The following is a 20,642-nucleotide window of genomic DNA, read 5'->3' on the forward strand; positions in this document are numbered from 1 at the left end:
GGCAACTGCAGTCTCCCTCTCTTGTCTTCCAGTGTTCCCTTCCATCTATCTGGACATGTTCAGTATAGTTCCCCTGAAGCTCTCGAGCTCACATTGCCAGACTTTGAGTGCAGGCGGGGGAGCCCTTGTCTTGTGATATTTACGAAAAATGTGTATCTACGTGGGCAGATTGCACAACGGGTGAGTGCATTGTGGAGTGTGACTGAGCGTAGCTCCCGCTCCAGCCAGGGTCAGTGTGTGTCACGAGTTTACTGTTTGCAGAAATAAACAGTGTGCATCAGGGAGACATGACGGATACAGGCCATGAGCTCAGGGTGCGCCACACGCATCAGTAGCACTCGCACTCGGAGCCAAGAGGAGGGGGAGGGGAGAGACACAAGGGAGGGGAGACAGAAGGGACGCCTTCAATGGTAGGAGAGGGGGAAGCAAGGGGGTGAAAGAAGAGGCAACAGGTTTAGAGGTGGTGATAAAAAAACAGAACGAGGGGAGCGAGACGTAAAAGCGGTAAAGAAACAAAGGAAATGAACGGTAGTGGAGAGAGGAGAAGTGGTAGGGCGGTGAGAAAATGAAGAGATGGGAGGCTTAGGATAACAAGCTGCGAGACGCGCTCTGTGGTGGGTGTAGTGTCCTACATACACTGGACACTGACACAAGGCTAGACTCACGCTATGCTTTATTTATGCAGCCTTCCTCGTCCCTCGCCTACTCTACTCTGCCCGTTCCTGGGCATTCCCTTGTCTCCGGCAACGGTGACATTTGCAGTGGCGTGGAAGGATCAGGTCGACTGACCAGTTGACATTGGAGACAGTCCTTTAGGGTGAGCTCTACCATTTGATCCAGCATTGGAAACCATACACGCTCCCTCAGGGCTCTCTTGGTGGCCACGATGCCTCTGTGACCTTCATGGGCCAGATTAATAATGCCTTGCCGTAAATGCTTCGGGATGACTATCCAATTGGCTCGTAAAATCAGGCCATTCGTGGCTACTGACAGTTTTTCCTTCACGTGCTTGAACGCGGCAAGTTCATGTCTGTCAACTACGCTGTTTGAAGTGTCGACATCTGAGTGTCTCCAGTCATTGTTTTGTATGCAACACATCACGTCTTGCAGAGCACTATCTTCACGAGTGGCATCTACGATGGCTTCCAGTGGAACTGCTGGCGGTCGAGCCGTCTTTCCCAGCCCAGCAAATAGCTTTGGAGGTCTTTGAGCCACCTCGAATTCGTCATCCACCTTGTACAAGATGTCCAATAATTTTAGCCGCTCAGCAGTCGGAAGACTCAAAAGGCAGTCAGCCTCTGGCCCTTTAATGACATGGATATAGGCAGGAATGGTGCGATCTTGGTACGTGAGGTGTGTTAAAAACTTTCCCAAGCAAGGGAGGGGCTTCTTGGACATCCACGTGTAAACTCTCACGTGAGCCGGGCTTAACGGCGGAGGTGACTTCATCCTTTGATATTCCGCCATTGGTATGTAGTTGAGAGAGGCTCCACTGTCCATCACGAATTTGGCCCAGTGCGTACCAATTTGGATGTTGAGCCTACGATATTTCTTCAATCGGTTGTGGTCAGCGACCATCCACACGTATTCATCACTGTCCTGCGAGATGGAAGACAGTGACCTTGAATCTGAAGAGGACGTGCGTCGAGATCGATAGCCTCGGTGAGACTGACGGCTAGAGCTAGAGGAACTTGTTGACGAATCTCTGCGATCACGTACTGCTTTGGCCTGATGACGCATGCTCGTGGATTGAGATGACCTTTCCTGATCTTTCTGTTTGCTTTTCTTGTTGTTTCCGCAGACATTTTCAAAATGGTTCTCCCCTCCAGACTTCCGGCATGACTGACCCATGGCGGGGCATCCATCCGTGTGGGGAAACTCATAGCCACACCGATAGCATTTGAGATGCCGTTCCCTCCATCTGTTGTTTCGACCGGAACTGCGACGTCGCCGATGCACTGACTGTTGTTGCCTCTTGGCCCTTTGTTTCTCTGGAGAGTATCTGCGTATGTTGTGAGATTGAAGTCTGAAGGCTTGCTCGCGCTTCTCACTTCTCCCATCTTCCATTCTTTTTGCATGCTCTTCAGCTTGATCACGCACCCGCGTCATCTCTTCAATTTCATCCAGCGAGTAGCTCTTCTTCAGTAGTTTCCGTCTTAAAGATTCGGACAGACACCCTTCAATGACCCTCAGACGAAGGGCATCCTCAGTCGAGAAGGAGTCAAACTCGCAATAGCGTGCCAGACGTCTGAGGCGAGTGATGAAGGCGCACATGGGCTCGTCTTTTTCCTGGGCTGCCAAATTGAACGTGTATCTCTCATAGTCAATGTTTTTTTTGTGCAGAAATTTTCTGTTGAGAGCTACACACACATCCGTGTAAGACGCCGCGTCGGCTGTGGGCAGTTCCTTTATGATTTGCCCGACGTCTTTGCCTATTAAATTGCGTAGTGCTATTAGCTGTTGACCGGCGTCTGTCACCTGCGACCCTTTTATAAAATCTTCAAAATCCTCGAGCCACTCCTTCCACCGAAGACCCATACCTCCTCCTGTTTCAAGGACCAGCGGTTCGGGTGGGCGCAGAAAAGACACTCCGAGTATCCCCATCTGTCCAGCATTGGCTGACGTTGACCCTGCTCGGCGAGTCGGTCAAGTAGCCATGGTGAGGACCCAGATCTTTAGTTGAGATTATTAAGTTCTCGATTCAGATTTTACTCGAGGTCCGTTGACTGTGTCAGTGCGCGAGTGCCACTCAGGTGTGCAGTTGCGCTAGCCACTCTTTACTGACTCTGAGGCTTTCTCATTTGACTTTACCAATGCTTGATGACTTTCAGGCCGTTCAGTTGCATGTACCAATGCTTGATGACCTGGTACGCTTTTCAGTTGAGTTTGCCAATGCTTGATGAATTTTCCACCAGTCAGTTGCATTTACCAATGCTTGATGACTTTGAGGCTTTTACAGTTGTATTTATCAATGCTTGATGACTTTTAAGTTATCACGTTGCATTTACTACTGCTTGATGACTTCGAGGCTCTTATGGTTGTTTTCACCAATGCTTGATGACTTTCAAGGTTTTTGGTTGCATGAACCAATGCTTGTTGCCAAATTCCAAATTATTCAGTGACATTTACCAATGCTTGGTGTCTTTGAAACACTTCCAGTTGCATTTACCAGGGCTTTATACTTTAAAAAAAAAAAAATTCGCCTGACTTCAAAATGGCCGCTGGAGCATCCTCGTAGGGGATTGGTGCAGGCGCCTGACCTCAAAATGGCCGTCATGAACTCTCGCGCCCCACGGGATTTGGCCTTTCATACACCGGCAGCAGCTCCTCCAGCAACCGGACCACACTCGGTAACCAAACATGAAGGAAGGCGCTCACCAGCACGTACCAGGGCTTGACAACACGCGACTGGGGTGGGCACCCAGATCGCTTCTGCATGCGGCACGCGTGGGACCTCCACGCTGCTCCAACACCGAGGGGGGGCTCACAATTGTCCTGTACTTCGCCTGCGTTACTTCCCACGTCGGGGGGGCTCTCCACTACCCTCGGTTCTTTGGCCTCACAGACACGACCGGGGTGGGCACCCGGATCGTAACACGCCAAGACGAGCGCGATCGGGGCAGTCCTCCGAACCACACCACGGGACTCCTTACACGGCGCTCCCCACGCTCGTACCGTCCACGAGCTCACAGGGCACGCACCCACACCGCATGGGTCGTGATCCACTCCTCGTCGCCAGTTGTAGTGTCCTACATACACTGGACACTGACACAAGGCTAGATTCACGCTATGCTTTATTTATGCAGCCTTCCTCGTCCCTCGCCTACTCTACTCTGCCCGTTCCCGGGCATTCCCTTGTCTCCTCCCTGATCCCGCCTCCAACCAGCCTCCTCAACCGAGGAGGTCCTAGCGCCCCACGTCTGTTCACAACATTACAGTGGGGGAGGCAGAGGGGCATTGAAGCGAGGGCGCGCGCGGTTGGCCGAGCGAGAGGAAAGCCAGATGGCGCTTCTGCTCGTGCCTGTGCACGTAACCGCACACTGTATGCCGCACAAAGCTGTGGTCGGAGTTTTAAAACTCTACTCCTCAATGTCTTACCAGAGCAGCGGATGCGCTGGCTCTGGAGAGACCTTAAAAACTGGACTAGAGCAGCACATCACTCATAAAACTGTGAAAGGGTGCCGCTCAAAGCAAAAAAACGTGTGTTTCTAGCAAGCATCAAGTGCTGTGCAATCTTTAAATCACAGGTAATTTCTACCTGCAACACTGAAGATTGGTAAATTACAGCAAACAGTCTTTTTTCTAAGTCACTCTGGGTAGCACAGTTTTATAATATTTACACGGTAACACGCTTCATGAATATTTTTTTTAAATATTAGTTGGGCAGTTTTAAAAGCTCAATTAAATATCCTAAAACCACCTACATTTGATTATAAAATACATGTATAGAAAGTTATTTTATGCTCCGTATTTTCCTGGTATTGCTGCACCCAGTAATTATTAACATTCATCATGGTGTCATGCTTAAATTTACCAATCCAAGATGGCTTACGTATGGGTACACCGCAGGTTGAGCCTCCAGTTCTCTAATATATGAACACAACAAGGCTTAATTTACCAATAATATAATGCGTCATTCATAGATCATGAGATTGATCGTGCAATGGGGGGTGGGGGGTGTTTTTATTAATACGACGGATCTGCCTCCTAAGAAGTGGGCGACATTGTATGAGGGCTTCGGCCATTTTTCAGAGGCGCCGTTTCCAGATCGGATGTAAGGAACGCTATACCGGAAGTAGACCTTTTTCAGTTACCGGCGTTGTTATCCCGGAAGTGATGTTCCAGCTGCGGTACAATAGGTCTGAGGCAGCCGGTCTCAACTGGTGAATGGGTGCAGGGGGTGGCTGCACTGAACTGTGTTCGAGATGGTCTACAGGGGACAACACGGACATGTGTAAGCAACAGTTTGCAAGTTGTTTTTTTAAATCAAATTTGTTAGGCAGCTTTCATTTATAAAAAAAAAAACTAACAAAGCAATATCAGAAGGATAGATTACGTGCATGGAGCAAACGAAGAAGAGAGCTGGAATCAGAGTGTGCGTGAAGAGAAGAGAAGCTAATGGTTCTGCACGCACCGCTCCTGCAGTGTGAACTGTATATGTTCCTTGTGTTACTGAGGTGCAAAATGCATTTGCAAGAAATTTTCAGAAGCTTCTCTGGGGTTTCTTAGTAAAGTATGCATTTAAGTTATTTCTTATACTTGTCATTTTCTGATTTTTTTGACTGTCCTGTCTGAAGATGATATGCTCGATGTAGTTCTTTTCAAAATGTCTGAAGGTTTTAGCGTCAAAACAAGGTGATGAACTGGATTGTATAAATGTTGCACTGCGGTGCTATAATACACGGCATGGTTTTATTAATTTGTTTAAGCCTGCAAAGCATGCAAATACTGTGGGGAGTATCGTCCGACCTTCCAATTAGGAGTGACAGTTTCCACCGTCGACCTTGATGACTTTATACAGGTCCATTGGGATTAGCCTTCCTAACCAGTTCGCTTAGTGGGAAGTAGGCGAGGAGGAGATGGCACAAGAATGTATGCTCTTGTAAGACTTGCTATCTTCTATACTGCTCAATAATGGGCGTACATACGTTCTCACACACAGGGGTCTACATGAACCTTGGAAGAGTACAACCAGACCATCTCATTGCAATTTAAGGCCACTGAAAAGCTGCAGTGGTTAAGTGTTTCTAAATCAAACTTTTCTCTTAACACACCAGTATAGAGAGAACCCAGACGTAGTCTTTCAAAAGAGGACCCTCATTACAACTTATCATTTGACATCTACTCTTCATACGCGTTAACACAAGAAAATTAAACAAGCCATGAGAAAACTCAATGGGTATAAACTACTTCCGAGTGAAACACATATGGTTGCCCAAATGGTATATACTTAATGATCCACTAATGAACGTTTTGGATAATAGTTTTTTTTTTGTTTGGAACAGTGATTAAATCTAATGCATTTCCAAAATAAATATACTAATTCCAATGAATCTTATATACATGAATTTACTTATCTCCGTTAATGAGCAGTAATAAGCTAGCAAGACACGGAAGAGTGCACATGGTTGATAAGATCAAATTGACCAAACACACGGTTGCCTGTAGTGTACACTTTATAGTGCTGTTTCATGGATGCAAATTCTTTAACAACTCCATTGAATAGGCTTTATGCATAAACCTAAGCCAGTGACCCATAGGGATGCAGGGTTTTGTGCACTAAACAATAGACTGCTATAACCACTCGTCCATCACGTGTTGGGACATAAAAGTGATATAAGTCAGAGCTGTCACTGTGCTTTAATACTTTACCTTCCAATAGCATCTCTGACACAAGAGCAGGGCGGAGCACAGATTGGCTTGTTTTTATGTTAGAGCGCCCCTTAAATGCGCGTATAATCGTCCCCCATTCCTGCAGCATATTCCAGCCAGCCGTACTGCAGCATTACCCAGAAAGGAGTGCTTGTGTTGGGTTGCACAAACTCCTAGGACCGTGGCATGTTGAAACACTCTTTCCTATGGGGTGAATTTGTTTGTAGAGCTACTGCTACAGAAAGGTTACCTATGCCTCCTGGGTAGGGGTTTAGTTCCATTTGGCTGAAGAGTCTATTTGGCATACGTGGGAAATTGTAAGAGGAAAATTTAAAAACAAAACTCCACAAACGAAATGCAACTGTTGCATTCGCACACTTTTGCATAATTTACCTGAACCTTTATGATATTGTTTAATTCACTTGTGATTTATGAACTGGGGAAATGAAAAGTCAGTATCTACGAAAAAGTCCAGTCAGATAAATCCTACATTTGTCAGGTGTGCTGGACAATGATTCTAAAGGACATAAGCACAGCTTGTTGTAAGTCCTGTAGTGCATGTTCTAATGCCCTGGAACAGTTATCTGGATATGTATTGGGATATATTATATTGGAGTATAAATGTTCCTGAACACTTTCTTAGTATAGTTGCCAAGTACGCCCATTTGATTCAATGCCACTGTTTCTATTTGTTATGAACAGATTGTATCCTGAAATGAAAATGCTGCACCATCAGTCCATTAATGCACTTCAAAGATGGCAAGAATTTCGGAGATAACTACACGCAGTATGTTTAGAGAGAGAAAACATGCTCGCCAGACCAGCCCATGTCCCTCGCCCTCTTCGGAGCCTGAGATGGACCAGAGCAGGGTACTCTACGAACAATGGGTTCATCAGTCCCACACCAATTCCTGCTTCCCTCTCAGTTTGCTGCCAGTGGATTGTCAGCTGCACATCTTCTCGTTTCTCTCGGAAGTAGAGAAATGCACGGCTGCACTCGTCTGTACGAACTGGGCCAAACTCATGCGGACGCCCCGGCTCTGGAGAGTGGCAGACTTCATGAGGCTGGGCGCCTTCCAGTCTGGCATGGATGGCGTCCTCGTCTCTTTTCTGGAGTTTGAGAGATGGAAGGAGTGGGTCTACCAGTATGCTTTCCATCTGACTTCGCGTTCTGCCAGCCTGCTTGTCCTCCGGGCTAGCTTCGACCTTGGGGACCAGAAGACCAGATGGACCGATTTCCTTCTGCAGTTCCTGGAGGGTATTCACTGCAGCGAGCTGCAAGAGCTGGAGCTCAACTGGACCTTAACACATCTGGAGCCTGTGGATTTTTACCCATCGTCGGGCAGTGTTGCCCAGATTTGCCTCGCCAAGTCCGACCAGTACATGAGCTTTCAGACCCTGTTTGAGAAATTGACCCGCAGTGCCCCCAAGCTGAGCAAAATAAAGCTGCCTTTTGATTGGTCGGAACACTCTGTTTCTTTGCTGACTCATTTCCACCAGGTGCACACCCTGGAACTGAACTACTTCTGGGTTTTCAAGGGAGTCTCCCCTGAAACCATGCAGGGCCTCACAAAATCATTGCCTAACCTCAAAACCTTGATTCTTCAGGTGCTGGTGCCAGTGAAGGACCTTGGTTTGTCCTACCCTCTGGAATCTAAGTCTTTGGAATACTTGGATGTTTCTCAGAGCCGTGGCCTGGTTTTTAGCTGCCTAGACCTACCCTCTCTAAAGGAGTTGAAGGTCAAAAAGACAATCCGGGGAATAATCCTGAGCCGACGGACAAAACTGGCTCTACAGAGTCGATGGTGCTGCTTGTACGACTTGATGAAGAGCGGGACTCCAAACCTCCAAATGCTGAATGCCCACCGATTGCTCCCGCACTGGCGGGAAAGAGGCTATCCTGGTTTAAGCGAGGTTTTAATGCAGTCCTGCTTTTGCATACAGCATACTGACACTTGGTTACTATAGAAATAAAAGGTTGAGGGAGAAGAGCCAGGGATTCGACAGAGGACATTATCTAGAGGGCCTTAAAACCATTACCCTTTAATGAACTTTAAGTGGTACTTCTGTCGAACATTGGAGGAAAAACCTGGGCCATAAAATAAACAGCATGAAGTGAATTCTGTGTGGTTTGATTTTTTAAAGGGCTGTGAACCTGGTAGTGGCGGCTCCTCCACAATGGCTGAGGAGCGTCGCCCCACTGCCTAGCTCAGAGCCAGAAAATGTAAAATAAAACGATGTCCTTGCATCGTTTTATTTTACATTTGCTAGCTCTTAGCCAGCAGTGTTGGGATGGGCGTGCCTAGGCATGGGAAGGGGAGGAGGAGTGTTACGTGCACTCCATTCCCTAAGTGCGCATATGTGTTTTGGCCGGCCGTCTAAGGCCGACCAAAACACACATGCACACTTAGGTTTTTATCCAGCCCGGCCTCTTGAGCAGCCAGGCTGGAGAACCCCACAGACTGCGGCCACCACTGGAACCTGGTTAGCGCTGAACAGGGTGTAAAATACAGAAGGTGATTGCTGGTGGAAACAGAACCGCTTATAGTCGTGAAAAGATCACAGCGGTGGAATCACAAAAACGTCAGTAGCAGTTTAGTTGTAACAGCACAGACTGGGGGATAATTTAGTTGACCTCCAAGCCACAGTGTCACGTAATTTCAAGCTGATAATTTACAGTGTGTGAAGTGATGAACATAGCATGGTTTATCTATAATGAGAATTTTCCTAAAGTATGAACCTTCCTAGCTCGGCCACTGAGAGTTGCACAAAGGACAAAAACAATTACCTTAAAAAATCATATATTAGACGTCCTGGAAAAAAAAACCTGGAGCATTCTGTAATTGACTAAAATTGAAGGCATAATTCCATAGGTGTGGAATCTCAACTATGGAGCGCTGTGAGAAAACGTCTAATCCCACGCTTTTGCTAGCACTACTTTATGATAAATAAGAGTGGCTGTCCTTGATTGAAGTAGCCAGTTTCTCAGCAAGGCTTTTCGAAAACCCTAGTGAAAGTGGGGGCTGTATGTTCGAAATCAAGCACAGCAAATATATTGTGCTTCCAAAATATTGTAGCCTAAATGGTGACTACAGATTGGTAAACAGCCATTAGTGCGCGGCTGTTTGTGCGGATGCCATTACTTCGCAAGCGTTACTACGCATGCTATGTAGCAACGCACTGCCTTTAGTACGCGTGCTGTTACATCGCATGCGTACTAACGCTGCATGCGTAGGGGGCAGGCGCCGCTCTTGGAGCTCGTCACGGCGGCCATTTGCTCAAACAGGTTTATATCCTGAGTGGCAACGACGGAGGAAGGCTGAAGGGAGAGAAGAAGGGAACCACGCATGGAAAGAGGTAAGTGGGGCTGTGTAGGGTCGTACTTGTGTTAGTGTTGTGTAGAGTTGTGTACTTGTGTTAGTGTAGGGATAGAGGAAGGGTCGTGCTGGGGTAGTGTTTTAGGGTTAAGGGTAGTGTTGTGGGGGTAGTGTATGGTTTTAGGGTTCAGGGAAGTAGGGGGTTGTGTGGGGTATTGTTTGGGAGTAGTGAGAGGACTGGAGCTAGGGGCAGGGACGTGCAGGGGGTAGAGTATTAGGGTTTAGGGTAGTGTTTTAGTGTTAGTGTAGTGTAGTTTACTATTTAAGTGTTTTGTGTAGTGTCGGGGGTTGTGATGGGTAGTGAAGGAGTGTATGTAGCGGAGTAGGGGAAAGTGTATGTTAGTAAAGGGTGTAGTGATTTAGGGTTTAGGGTAGTGTAGGGTAGTGTAGTTTATTAGTGTTTTAGTTTACTTCCCCACCCAAAACTCCTTATTTGCTTGCATCCCGCTCCAGGGGAATGGTACATTTTAGAGAAAAAATTAATAATAAAAAAAAATATATATCGTTTTGGAGTAATGGGAACATAATTGTTAATAAAAAATGTATTCTTATTGAGAAGTAGAAGCAGACGCAAAGTAAAAGCATGCGAAGGAAAAAAATGCGTAGTAATGACACATGCGAAGTAAAAATTGCGTACTAACAGTATGCGCACTAATGCTTTGCGAAGTAAGAACACATATTCCTACAGATTTAGTCATTTTAACTTCACATCTACATGCCCTGGCAAAACGTATATCACCAGGGCATATGTGTGTGGAGTTAAGTAGAGTAAATCTCTACTTGCACATACACTCGTAGCTTCATGATATTTTGGTAGTCCGTATTTTGGGAGTGATATTTGGTAGCATGGTAATTTAAACTCTATATTTAGGTTATATACTGCAAGGAGGTGATAGCACCACAAATTCTGTGGCATGAAAATCTCCATTTGCAGATTGAGGACTGTTGCAGGTAACCTTCCAGGAGTGTATTAATTGTAGGTAGGATGGGTACCTTGATCACGATTTTAAGTCCTTGCAGCAGACTTTACTACTATTGTTTTTTGTTGCGATAAATGTAAATGCCTATTACCTTTTCCTTGTACCAGCAAGAAAGACCGTAAGCTGGCACGGAGCCAGTTGCATTGGATGAAATCATATGGGTGGGTTCACAGGCCACCTTTTGCTAATAGATGTAGCCAGGGTTGAAGTAGAGCTATCGTTGAAAAGGAGTAAATAAAAGAAAAAGGTTATCCAACTCTCTCTGTGCAGACAGTTCTCTAAATCTGGTGGGCGCCCTCTGCCAAGGAGCTGTGCACTATTGAATGGAAATCAAAATGTCTTCGGCACCGACTGAGCGGTGGATGCCAAAGACCTTTTTATGGTCTAGCTTGGCAGCCTGGCTGTCGCCAGACAATATAGTGAGCATCACTATAGGGGGACTTTGGCTCCGCCCAGACGCTGGGAGCCAGGAGTACATTTTGATTGGGCTGAAGTTGTGTGCTTCCACAAAAAAGCACTTGCCTTCCACAACATTGTGATCATTTTGTTTTTTTATCCAGCTACCTACGGTTGAACTTTCAGGTGCACACATATGGCATTAGAATGCTATTAAAGTGTCTTAGATAATAGATAATTTATGTTGTTCTTCTCTGGCAGTAGCACAGATGGGAGAAGGGCATTCATTAACATATATGGATTTTTAGGTCTGGCTTGACAGTGCAACTTCCACACAAATGTATATCTATCCCCATGCTATTTACTTGTAATGCTTCACATTGCCAGACAACATTCATTTATAGCCAGTCCCGTTGGCATTTTCAATGCTTGTTATTTCCAGAAGCAGCTCCAAGGAAGTTTTGAGCAGTAGAGCCTCCCCCTATTGCACTGGGACAAGGAGAGGTCTGGGGGAGCTTTGTCAGACCATTCGTCTGGTTATGGAAAATCTAGAATTACCAGGGTGGACTGGCTCGATGGTGTACCTAGGAACTGACTACTAGGCTGCGGGCCTGAGGCTGCTTCTAAAGCGGTTGTGCGAATACTATCTCTCAGTCCGTGCACACACTGGTGTCAGGATGAGTGAAAACACAAGCATACAGCATATTTGCAAGTCAAATGCAGCTCTCAGTAAGCTGCATGGTGAATAACAAATGTATGACAAACCCCTAAGTGCTAGTAACACAGTCTCTGTGAGCATGAGCCCCACTCTAAAATGTGAAGCATGACCTGTTTATGTGCTGTGAGAAATTTTCTGAGACTGTGTGGTACAAATCCACTCTGCGTTACACACCCTCTGTTGATGTGCTGTACCAACAATTCTTGCATACGAGGTGGCGTTGAAAAATGCACTGAGCAGTTAAGATTCTTAGGAGCCAATCTAGACAAAATCCATGAAAATGCCCCCTAAGTGATGAATACACAAATTATGTGCAAGACCACCTAGAAAGTTAATCAATTAAATATTTGCAAAACAAAGCACAATCTGTGGTTCTGTTTTGCTCTCATCAATTATCTGTGCTTCTAGGATCCGAGCCTCTCATTCCGTCTCACTAGGAACCACCTCTTTCCTTTAAAACCAGAATGTTGTCGATGATTCTCGAATACTCGAGCAGGATTTATAGTGTTTCACAAGAGTGTGCATTAATGGGGTCAGGGTGTGTATGAGGTCGTCCTGGATAGCATTTGTACGGCCTACGGAAGTAAGGACAGACTGCATCTTTTTGTCAAACCTTGCCGTTGCCCAACATTGCCTGCACTTTAAACTTAGTTCACCACCACTTCATACCCAAGTTATGTAGATCTTGATATGCAGAACATCTCTCCTTCTCCACAGAGAGAGAGAGGCCCGGGTCAGCACTGCTCAGCTATATTATATGCAGTCCTACTGAACAGTGAGGGAGATACGCACCATCTCTCTTAGGCTCCTGGCTGTGTTCCTGGTACAGGGAACAGCAACACATAGACGTCCTTTCTTGAATACACTGGTTGAGAAGGCGATATCGGAGGCAGTGACACCATCTGGGCACTTAAGGAATTTGTAAGATTGGGTAAGAAGTGAAAAGGTTTGAATTTGCACGTGTGTGTGATTATGATGGGTAATTCAGCATTCTGTCCGTCATCTGTTATTTTTGCATTTGAGGCCCCATAAGGTGAGTATTCTTGGCATATTGTGGGCACGCTAGAAATTATTTGCCCTGGTATAAGGTTAGTCCCCAAAGTTTCTGTGAGCATTTTAGACATTACAGTGCATCTGGCATAAAATGAGTGTGCATGGTTTATTGTGGGCAGTTTGGCATATCATGGGCATCATCATCTTGGGTTTCATGCTGCATATTGTGGCCACACTTGTAATACCTGGTGTTTGATCACAAAGTATGCACTCTTGACATTTGGTGGCAATCAGTAGCAAATAATGAGTATCTGTTACAAGAATTAATGCAACAGAGAAAGTTTATGTCCATGTGGGCCATTAGTACATGTGAGTACTCAACGAAATTGTGAGGCTGGTATCTGATAACAAAACCCATGGAGTTACTATAAAAAAAAAAAAAGCTGGTATTTCCGTGACGGGAAATATATATATATAATCTACTGGCGGTCGCCAGTAGATAGTTATAGTTAGGACTGTTTCCATAGGAAATCTGAAAATTCTATTTTGAATAACTTTGGCGCCGGTTGACGAATCCTCGCGAATTTTTCAAAATAGGTGGGGCGCTCCGCTCCGCTCCTACCCTGAAAGTCTCGGGGTGATTAGTCAAGCGGGGGCCGAGGAAAAAAGGGGGGTCCCAAAACGCGTTTTCCCCATGCATTTTTCCATAGGACCTTTAGTCGAAGGTACAGCCCGAACGGCTGAACCGAATTTGGCAGAGAGGTAGCCATAAGGTCAAGGAAGTGCCTTTTGAAGGTCTCGTGTAAATCTGTTCAGTATTTCCTGAGAAAATAGCATTTAAAACCAAATCAATATCTATACGCGCGCACCGTGCGTGCACGGTGCGCGCACCCTGCCGTGCGCGAGCGCAATTCTGATTGGTTGTTAGATGTCAGTAAACATTCGAATCGGTCAAAATCAGGAAGTGGCGGCCGCCATTTTGTCTCTCGCAGCCTGAGGTAGTGAAAAACAAAGGTGGAGAACGTGAAAAGGGGGCAGGGTGGACAGTTCCTGACCCCCTAGCCTTTGTCAGGGGGTCACTGAAGGACCCCCAAGGGTGAAAAAAACATGTATTTTTTTGACGGTGCGCGCACGGTGAAAAACCTGAAAAAAAAATAATAAATACATAACTTCGCATTTAAAAAAACGTACAAATTCACTGAAAAAACCATAGGTTTCACACACGTTATAGTTAGGAATTAGCATTTAAAAAACCTTGCAAATTCACTTAAAAAACCATAGGTTTCACACATGTTATAGTTAGCTGGACATTTCCCTCGTAAAAAACCAATGAAATTCCCCCGTTCTAGTTAGTGCAGGCAACTATAACTCACGCGACCGCAATCCTCTGCTGATGACATCAGATATTACATCACTGATTACATATGTGTCTTTCTGAAAAATAAATATTTGTAATATATGTATAGTTAAAGATTAATGGAAGAAGACATGGGTAAATAAGTGTCTAAATACAGTGATGTAATATCTGACGTCATCAGCAGAGGATTGCTGTCGCGTGAGTTATAGTTGCCTGCACTAACTATAACGGGGGAATTTCATTGGTTTTTTACAAGGGAAATGTCCAGCTAACTATAACATGTGTGAAACCTATGGTTTTTTAAGTGAATATATATATATATATATATATATATATATATATATATATATATATAATTTAAAAAAAATAAATAAATTTATGAGTGTTCGGGGAATTGAACACAACTTGTGTATTTTCAGACAATTTCAAACTAATGAAGGAAAAAGTTTTAGTTTTCCATGGTATTTTCTAAGTTGATAATTAATTAATGCTGACTTGAATGAATGAATGATAGAATTTATATAGCGCACAGCTACTCGTGTGAGTGTCCCGGCACTGAAAAAGGTCTTTAGCTATCATCCTGCTACCCTTTAGTTGCAGAAGAGCCAGGTTTTCAACTGTTTTCTCAAAACTAACAGGTCGGCAGGTTCCAGGCCTGGGCTCCCATAAACTTAAAGGAGCTGCCCCCAGAGCGGACTTGACGTATCCGAGGGACCGAGGTCAAGACTTTTGAGGAGGACCTCCGCGTTCTAGATGGTGTGTGGAAGGTCACCCTCTTCCTGAGATAGCCTGCACCTGTGCCTTGTGAGGCTTTGAAAAACAGCACTAGCGCCGTGAACTTAATCCTCTTCCTCACAGGAAGCCAGTGTAGAGCCTTAAGGTGTGGGGACATATGAGTCCTGGGATTAAGCATGAGCACCAATCTCGCCGCTGCATTCTAGATTACCTGCAAGCGGGTGCAAATATACTCAGGAGCACCCAGGTACAGAATATTTGCATAATCAAGTCTGGAGGTAACCAGTGACTGGACCACCGTTTTCCTAGTTGTTAAAGTTATCAGGGGTAGGAATTTCTTTAGCATTCGCAAAAGAGCGAAACAGGTACCAGCCACTGATTGGACTTGCGATCTTATCGAGAGGGAAGTATCTATATAGACACCCAGGTCTTTGACTGTGATTTGAGCAGAGAGAGGGGGAGACATATTCCCTAGCCACCAGTGTCTCCATTCAGCCATGGGTGGTGCAACCCAAAAAATAATCTCAGATTTCTTGGGATTACACTTCAGTTGGTTTCTCCACAGCCAATTGAACACCCTGGTGAGGCATTATCTAATCTCACCCTCAAATATCAGCTAATTTTTCATACGAAAAGAGCAGCTGGGTATCATGGGCGTATGAGATTATTTTAGCCCCCGCATGCTTTAGACAGTTAAGCTAGTGGAGACATATATAGATGAAAAAGTGTGGGGCTCAATACATTGCCCTGTGGGACCCCCACTTTTGAACTGGGAATGGTGGCCGTAAAAGGTGGGGTCCAAACTTCCTGATTTATATCCTCCAGAAAAGCAGAGACCCCGATGCCAAGCTTCTTGATCCTTTCTAGGAGCCCGGTGTGCAGGACTGTATCGAAGGCCGCTGACAGATCTAATAATACAAGAATGACTCTGCCCCCCATGATCCAACTTCTTTTTGATATACTCTGTCACCTCTAGCAATGCCCTTTCAGTGCTTTAATTAGCCCTGAAACCTGACTGGCTACCATGCAGAAAGCAATTTTTCTCACATACAAAGATATGACTGTGTTTACGTGTATTTCCAATACCTTGGCGAAGGCCGGAAGCAAAGATATGGGCCTGTGGTTGGCAAGTACTTTAGGGTCCACCGAAGGTTTCTTTAAAAGTGGAAGAATTTTAGAATTTTTCCAAATGGAAGGAATAATTTGGGGAACACTCGTTGATTGTTATTTCCGTGGTACTAGATGGCACTTGCTGTTGTTGTTTTTGGAGACGTTCATCATATAGATAAGTAAAACACTGTATAATGTTATCATCACAACTGCTCTTCTTAGCTAAATGATGGTCTGTGAACCTTTAAGGTCTTTATTGCCAGAAAGGTATTTGAGTCAGAGCCTGTAAGATCTTTCTAAAAAGAGTGAGGCCTCCACTGTCTACCTCTTTCAGATTGAGTCCTTTTTCACCTTTAGTTTTTCAATACTCTCCCTTTCAAGTAGATTCTCAGTCAAAGTAAGAGTTAAAATAATTTTTGGCCTGCCAGGGTAGGTGTGTGGAATATTTTATGTACCTCTTGAAATATGATGGGAGACCATTTAATTGCGTGAATGAACTGTCTAAAAACAATGAAGTCCTTTTTAGAGGAACTGGACTGAATAGAACATTCTTTGCCTCTATTGTTACTTAGAGTTTATGGTTTGGGTGGGTTGGGAGAAGCATAATGCAATACACCAAGTTCCCTGGAAAAAATCAGGGCCTGTTAACTATGACATGAATATTTTTAGCCAATTTATTAGAAAATTGGGTTGTAACATTTACATGTTGGTCCCATGTTTGCTTTCAGATATTTCTTGGGCGATCGTCTCTGCTCACAACCTTACTCTTCTGGGAGAGGTCAGGCGCTCACTCGCCTTGCTTACGTGCTTATTTATGTTTTCCCACTTTACAAGGTTACCACCCACCATTGACATTTTCATGTGTATTGAACCTCTTAACAGTCTGACGAGTATTAGATGTGCAGCACACCATGAATTTATTGGAGAATTTCATTAATTATAGTTTATGGTTTGATTTTAAAAAATGTATTGCTTTTTAACTTGTATATTTTGAAAATTGTATTGAAAATGTATGTAGTGTCTTTACTGCTTCCTTCACAGCCTCTGACTTATATCCCTGTAGATTGTTCATATTGTTGTGATGCATTAGAATGTTCTCTGACTCTCTGAAGTCAGTTGAGATCTGAGGCTGAGCGGGTAGGAACCTGCTCTCGGTGGGGTTCATTGCTATTCATTGAATTCTTCTTCTTCTAATGTACTTAACTGGAATAAACCTTATAATCTACCACTCGGACTGACTACGTGATCCTTTATCCATCACTACAATTTTGGCGACGATCTGGGCGTACTTCAGCCCACTACTATAAAGACTGTCAAGACCAGGAAACTACAAGGTAAAGAATTTTGTTTTCATTCAATTATTTTTCACAAGCATACTGGCACGCCAACATCAGAACTCCACCAGTGACCATTCAAACGGTCGCCTCCTTCTTCTAAAATGTGCCAGTTCCTGCCAGTCCCTGCTTCTTTAATGTGTAGCCTTCCACAGCTACTAATCGTTCCTGCATACTTGCTGCTTGACATCCTGCCTGCCTATTACATGACTTCAGCACTGCTTTCTTCCTTTTGTGCTGCCCTGAAGCAAGTGTTTTCCCCTAGCTGCCTGTCCCTTCATATGAATATTCACAATTTCTTCATCGTGGCGTTGCTCGGAGAGCTTCGGCCCTAATGTGCAGAGTTCCTTCTCCTTTCCTGCATGATTTGAACTATGAGTCGTATGAGAGAAGACTTCTGTTTATGACATTTTATCGTGATGAATTTAAGGTCGGGGGAGAAATGATTTATTTTCGTGTGGAAGAACAACTTGAAGTGTTTTCCATTCTTCGGCTTTGGCACCGCCGGTTAATTTGCACTTTCATTGTGCTGAGGGACTGTTTCCACCGTATTTTATACCCTACAATTCTTATTCATTTTCATTTACTGCGCATAAAAAAAAAAAATATTATTAAACTGCCATTAGCCTTCATTGTTCATTGGTGCCAGCGCGACCTTACCTTTTACAAAAATTGCTGCACACGCAAGTTTCCAGGGATCCTTTGTGACGCTCTTGCTTGTCTCCATACACTTCATGACGTACTCATTTCTGCCGAGTATTGCTTCTCTGACTTCCTGCCTGCATAGACGTGCCTTAAGCCACTCTGCAAAGCGTCACACTACGTGCCGCCATTTGGAAATTGGCACTTTTCCTCCTATCAACTCAAGTTTACTTCGTGCCACTCCTGACAACCACGTTTTTTTTTTTTTTCTTGCTTCTGTATACAATAAACTACTTTGCAGCCATCGCATGCCACTTCTTCAGGCATTTCATTATGTGCGGAGTTTCACAATATGGATTTTCTTCAAGGGCAGTTTTAAATCAATGGTGCCATCTAGTGGTCTGAAGCGCTAATATACCTGAACATTCAACAATGCTTAAAATACATGAGAGCATCGTAACTTATCAAATCGTGTTAATGTTTCATTTCTGCTGATTTTAACGTCATGATAATGTTTACGTTGCTGGGTCCTCTTCAAGGTCTTCTTCAATTTTCCTGCTCCATTCCGGACAACGGTGACTACATTAATTATTTTATTTTATTGTTTTTGTGAAACTTATTTTAGTATACATGGTCATTGTAATTTCTAATGCATTATAAATACATCCGCATGTTAAAGTTTACGTTCATGTATTAATGTTCATGTATTATTATCATTTTATCACCTTATTTACGGCAAGAATAATTCACATAGTGGTATCAATTGAAATTACTATTATATTATGACCTTAATTTTAATAAGTTTTCGTTATTCGCTGTTTATTTAATAACTTGGCACATTGTATTGATTCTGCATTCCAGTTGTTCAACTCTTAATGTGCAGCTTCTATGTAATTTAGTTCCATAATGCTCTATATTGACATGTAATAGCTGTGAGTAGATCTACAATTTCTACATTTACCGGTTTCATATTTTATTTCCTGACATCAGTTTTCAAGGTACCTATTATTTTCCTTACATTGCGCATTGTATTATTTTCTGAATTCAGTTATGCTATTTTCAGTTTCATGATGCTTCATGTTTCCATATGGACATATGTTAACTTCTTCTAAACTTTTTCTTGTGCGTAGACGTACGCTACATGAAATTTCATTATTATTGAAGTTATTACTCGTGAGTTTTGATGTTCTGTGCACGGAGCGCTTTTATTTGATGATTTGATTATTATGCCAGATTTTCACGTTTCATTCATAATTAATTATTCTGTTTGGCAATGGAGGTTTTCCTCTGTTCGTGCTCCTGTTAATTTTCACCTTTCTTCTTAATTTTATTAGAGATTCTATTTGTTTTCTCTTGTGGAGCATTTCCTTTCTTCATGTATATTTCTTTGTGTAGTTATACCTTTCACTTTTTTGTTTGTTGGTTCACAATTTCACCAGTCTGGCCAATTGGTGTATTTTGCTTTACTTTCAACGTGGTGTTCGGTGTCTACATTCTTACCATCTCCTTCTCTTTTGTCTTTTAAGGAGAAGATGTGTTCTCTCTTGTCATTTAAAGAGATAATTATGTTGTCTTTCTCATTCTCCTTCCTTTTTGTTTGCATTCCTTCCATTCCTTCTCTTATCCTTATGTGTTTAAAACCGTGCTTCATAATTTACCACTTTTCACTTTTTCACTTTTACTCTTTTCTTACTTCTTTTATTATATTCATTATTTACCACCTTTTCAGTTTTTTCATTATTACTGTTTTCTCACTTCTTTTACTACTTTTATAATTTACCTCCTTTTCTCTTTTTTCACTATTACTTGTTTCTCACTTCTTTTATTTCCTTTTGTATTTAATTGTAATGTTTCTCCTTCCGCATAATGGTTCCGTTCTCTTCTTTTTCTTACTCACCTGGTTGCTACTCTTCCTTAATTGTTATTTATATGTTTCCACCTGGTACTTCTTTTTAATACTGTTGTAAAGAAGGGAGATGTGTAGTGTCTTTACTGCTTCCTTCACAGCCTCTGACTTGTCCCTGTAGAATGTTCATATTGTTGTGATGCATTAGAATGTTCTCTGACTCCCTGAAGTCAGTTGAGATCTGAGGCTGAGTGGGTAGGAACCTGCTCCTGGTGGGGTTCATTGGTTTTCATTGAATTCTTCTTCTAATGTACTTAACTAGAATAAACCTTATAATCTACCACTCGGACTGACTACGTGATCCTTTATCCTTTATCCATCACTACAATCTACAATTGGATTCTACTTTTCCCAGTCTTTTAGTTAGGAGAGCACCTTGGTAAGCTCCCATGGAGAGAGTCCGGTGGCAGCTCTCCTGCTCTGCACCCTCAGTGGTGCTTGGGTCATGTATTCCCAGTGCTGTTTGAGTTCACAGTCTAGGCTATTGAAGTAACAGAGACGAACAGGTTCAATATCGTAGTAAATCCTTTATTATCTGAAGAGCGCTGTCGGACATTACCATCTCCAAGTCCACCCAGTAACGTTCTCCACCAACATTCAGTGGAACCAGAACATACAATTAAATAGAAGCATTCTGTACATGTCACGAGAATGCAGAAGCAACCTAGTTGCTAAGCAACACAACAGCTATCTTTCTCCGATTTTATTTTGTAGCTGGTAGT

At 43.6% G+C, this 20,642-nt stretch overlaps 1 protein-coding gene across 3 annotated transcripts in view; it reads left to right on the plus strand.

The window, feature by feature from the left end:
- LOC146830435 (uncharacterized) overlaps positions 1-8,492 on the plus strand; it is an 81,042-nt gene extending 72,550 nt beyond the window's left edge. Inside the window, exons 1-2 of one of the 3 annotated variants that reach the window (XM_085604667.1) lie at positions 4,671-4,954; positions 7,075-8,492. In XM_085604667.1, the coding sequence (XP_085460793.1) occupies positions 7,129-8,340 (1,212 nt within the window). In that variant the 5' untranslated portion in view covers positions 4,671-4,954; positions 7,075-7,128 and the 3' untranslated portion in view covers positions 8,341-8,492. Of the gene's footprint in view, positions 1-4,670; positions 4,955-5,857; positions 5,943-7,074 lie in introns of those variants that run through there. The other 2 variants (XM_085604669.1, XM_085604668.1) reach the window with 2 other exon arrangements.
- Positions 8,493-20,642: the final 12,150 nt, after the last annotated feature.

This window comes from Triturus cristatus, chromosome 5_1 (genome assembly GCF_964204655.1).
Source record: "Triturus cristatus chromosome 5_1, aTriCri1.1, whole genome shotgun sequence".
In the NCBI taxonomy this organism is placed as follows: domain Eukaryota; kingdom Metazoa; phylum Chordata; class Amphibia; order Caudata; family Salamandridae; genus Triturus; species Triturus cristatus.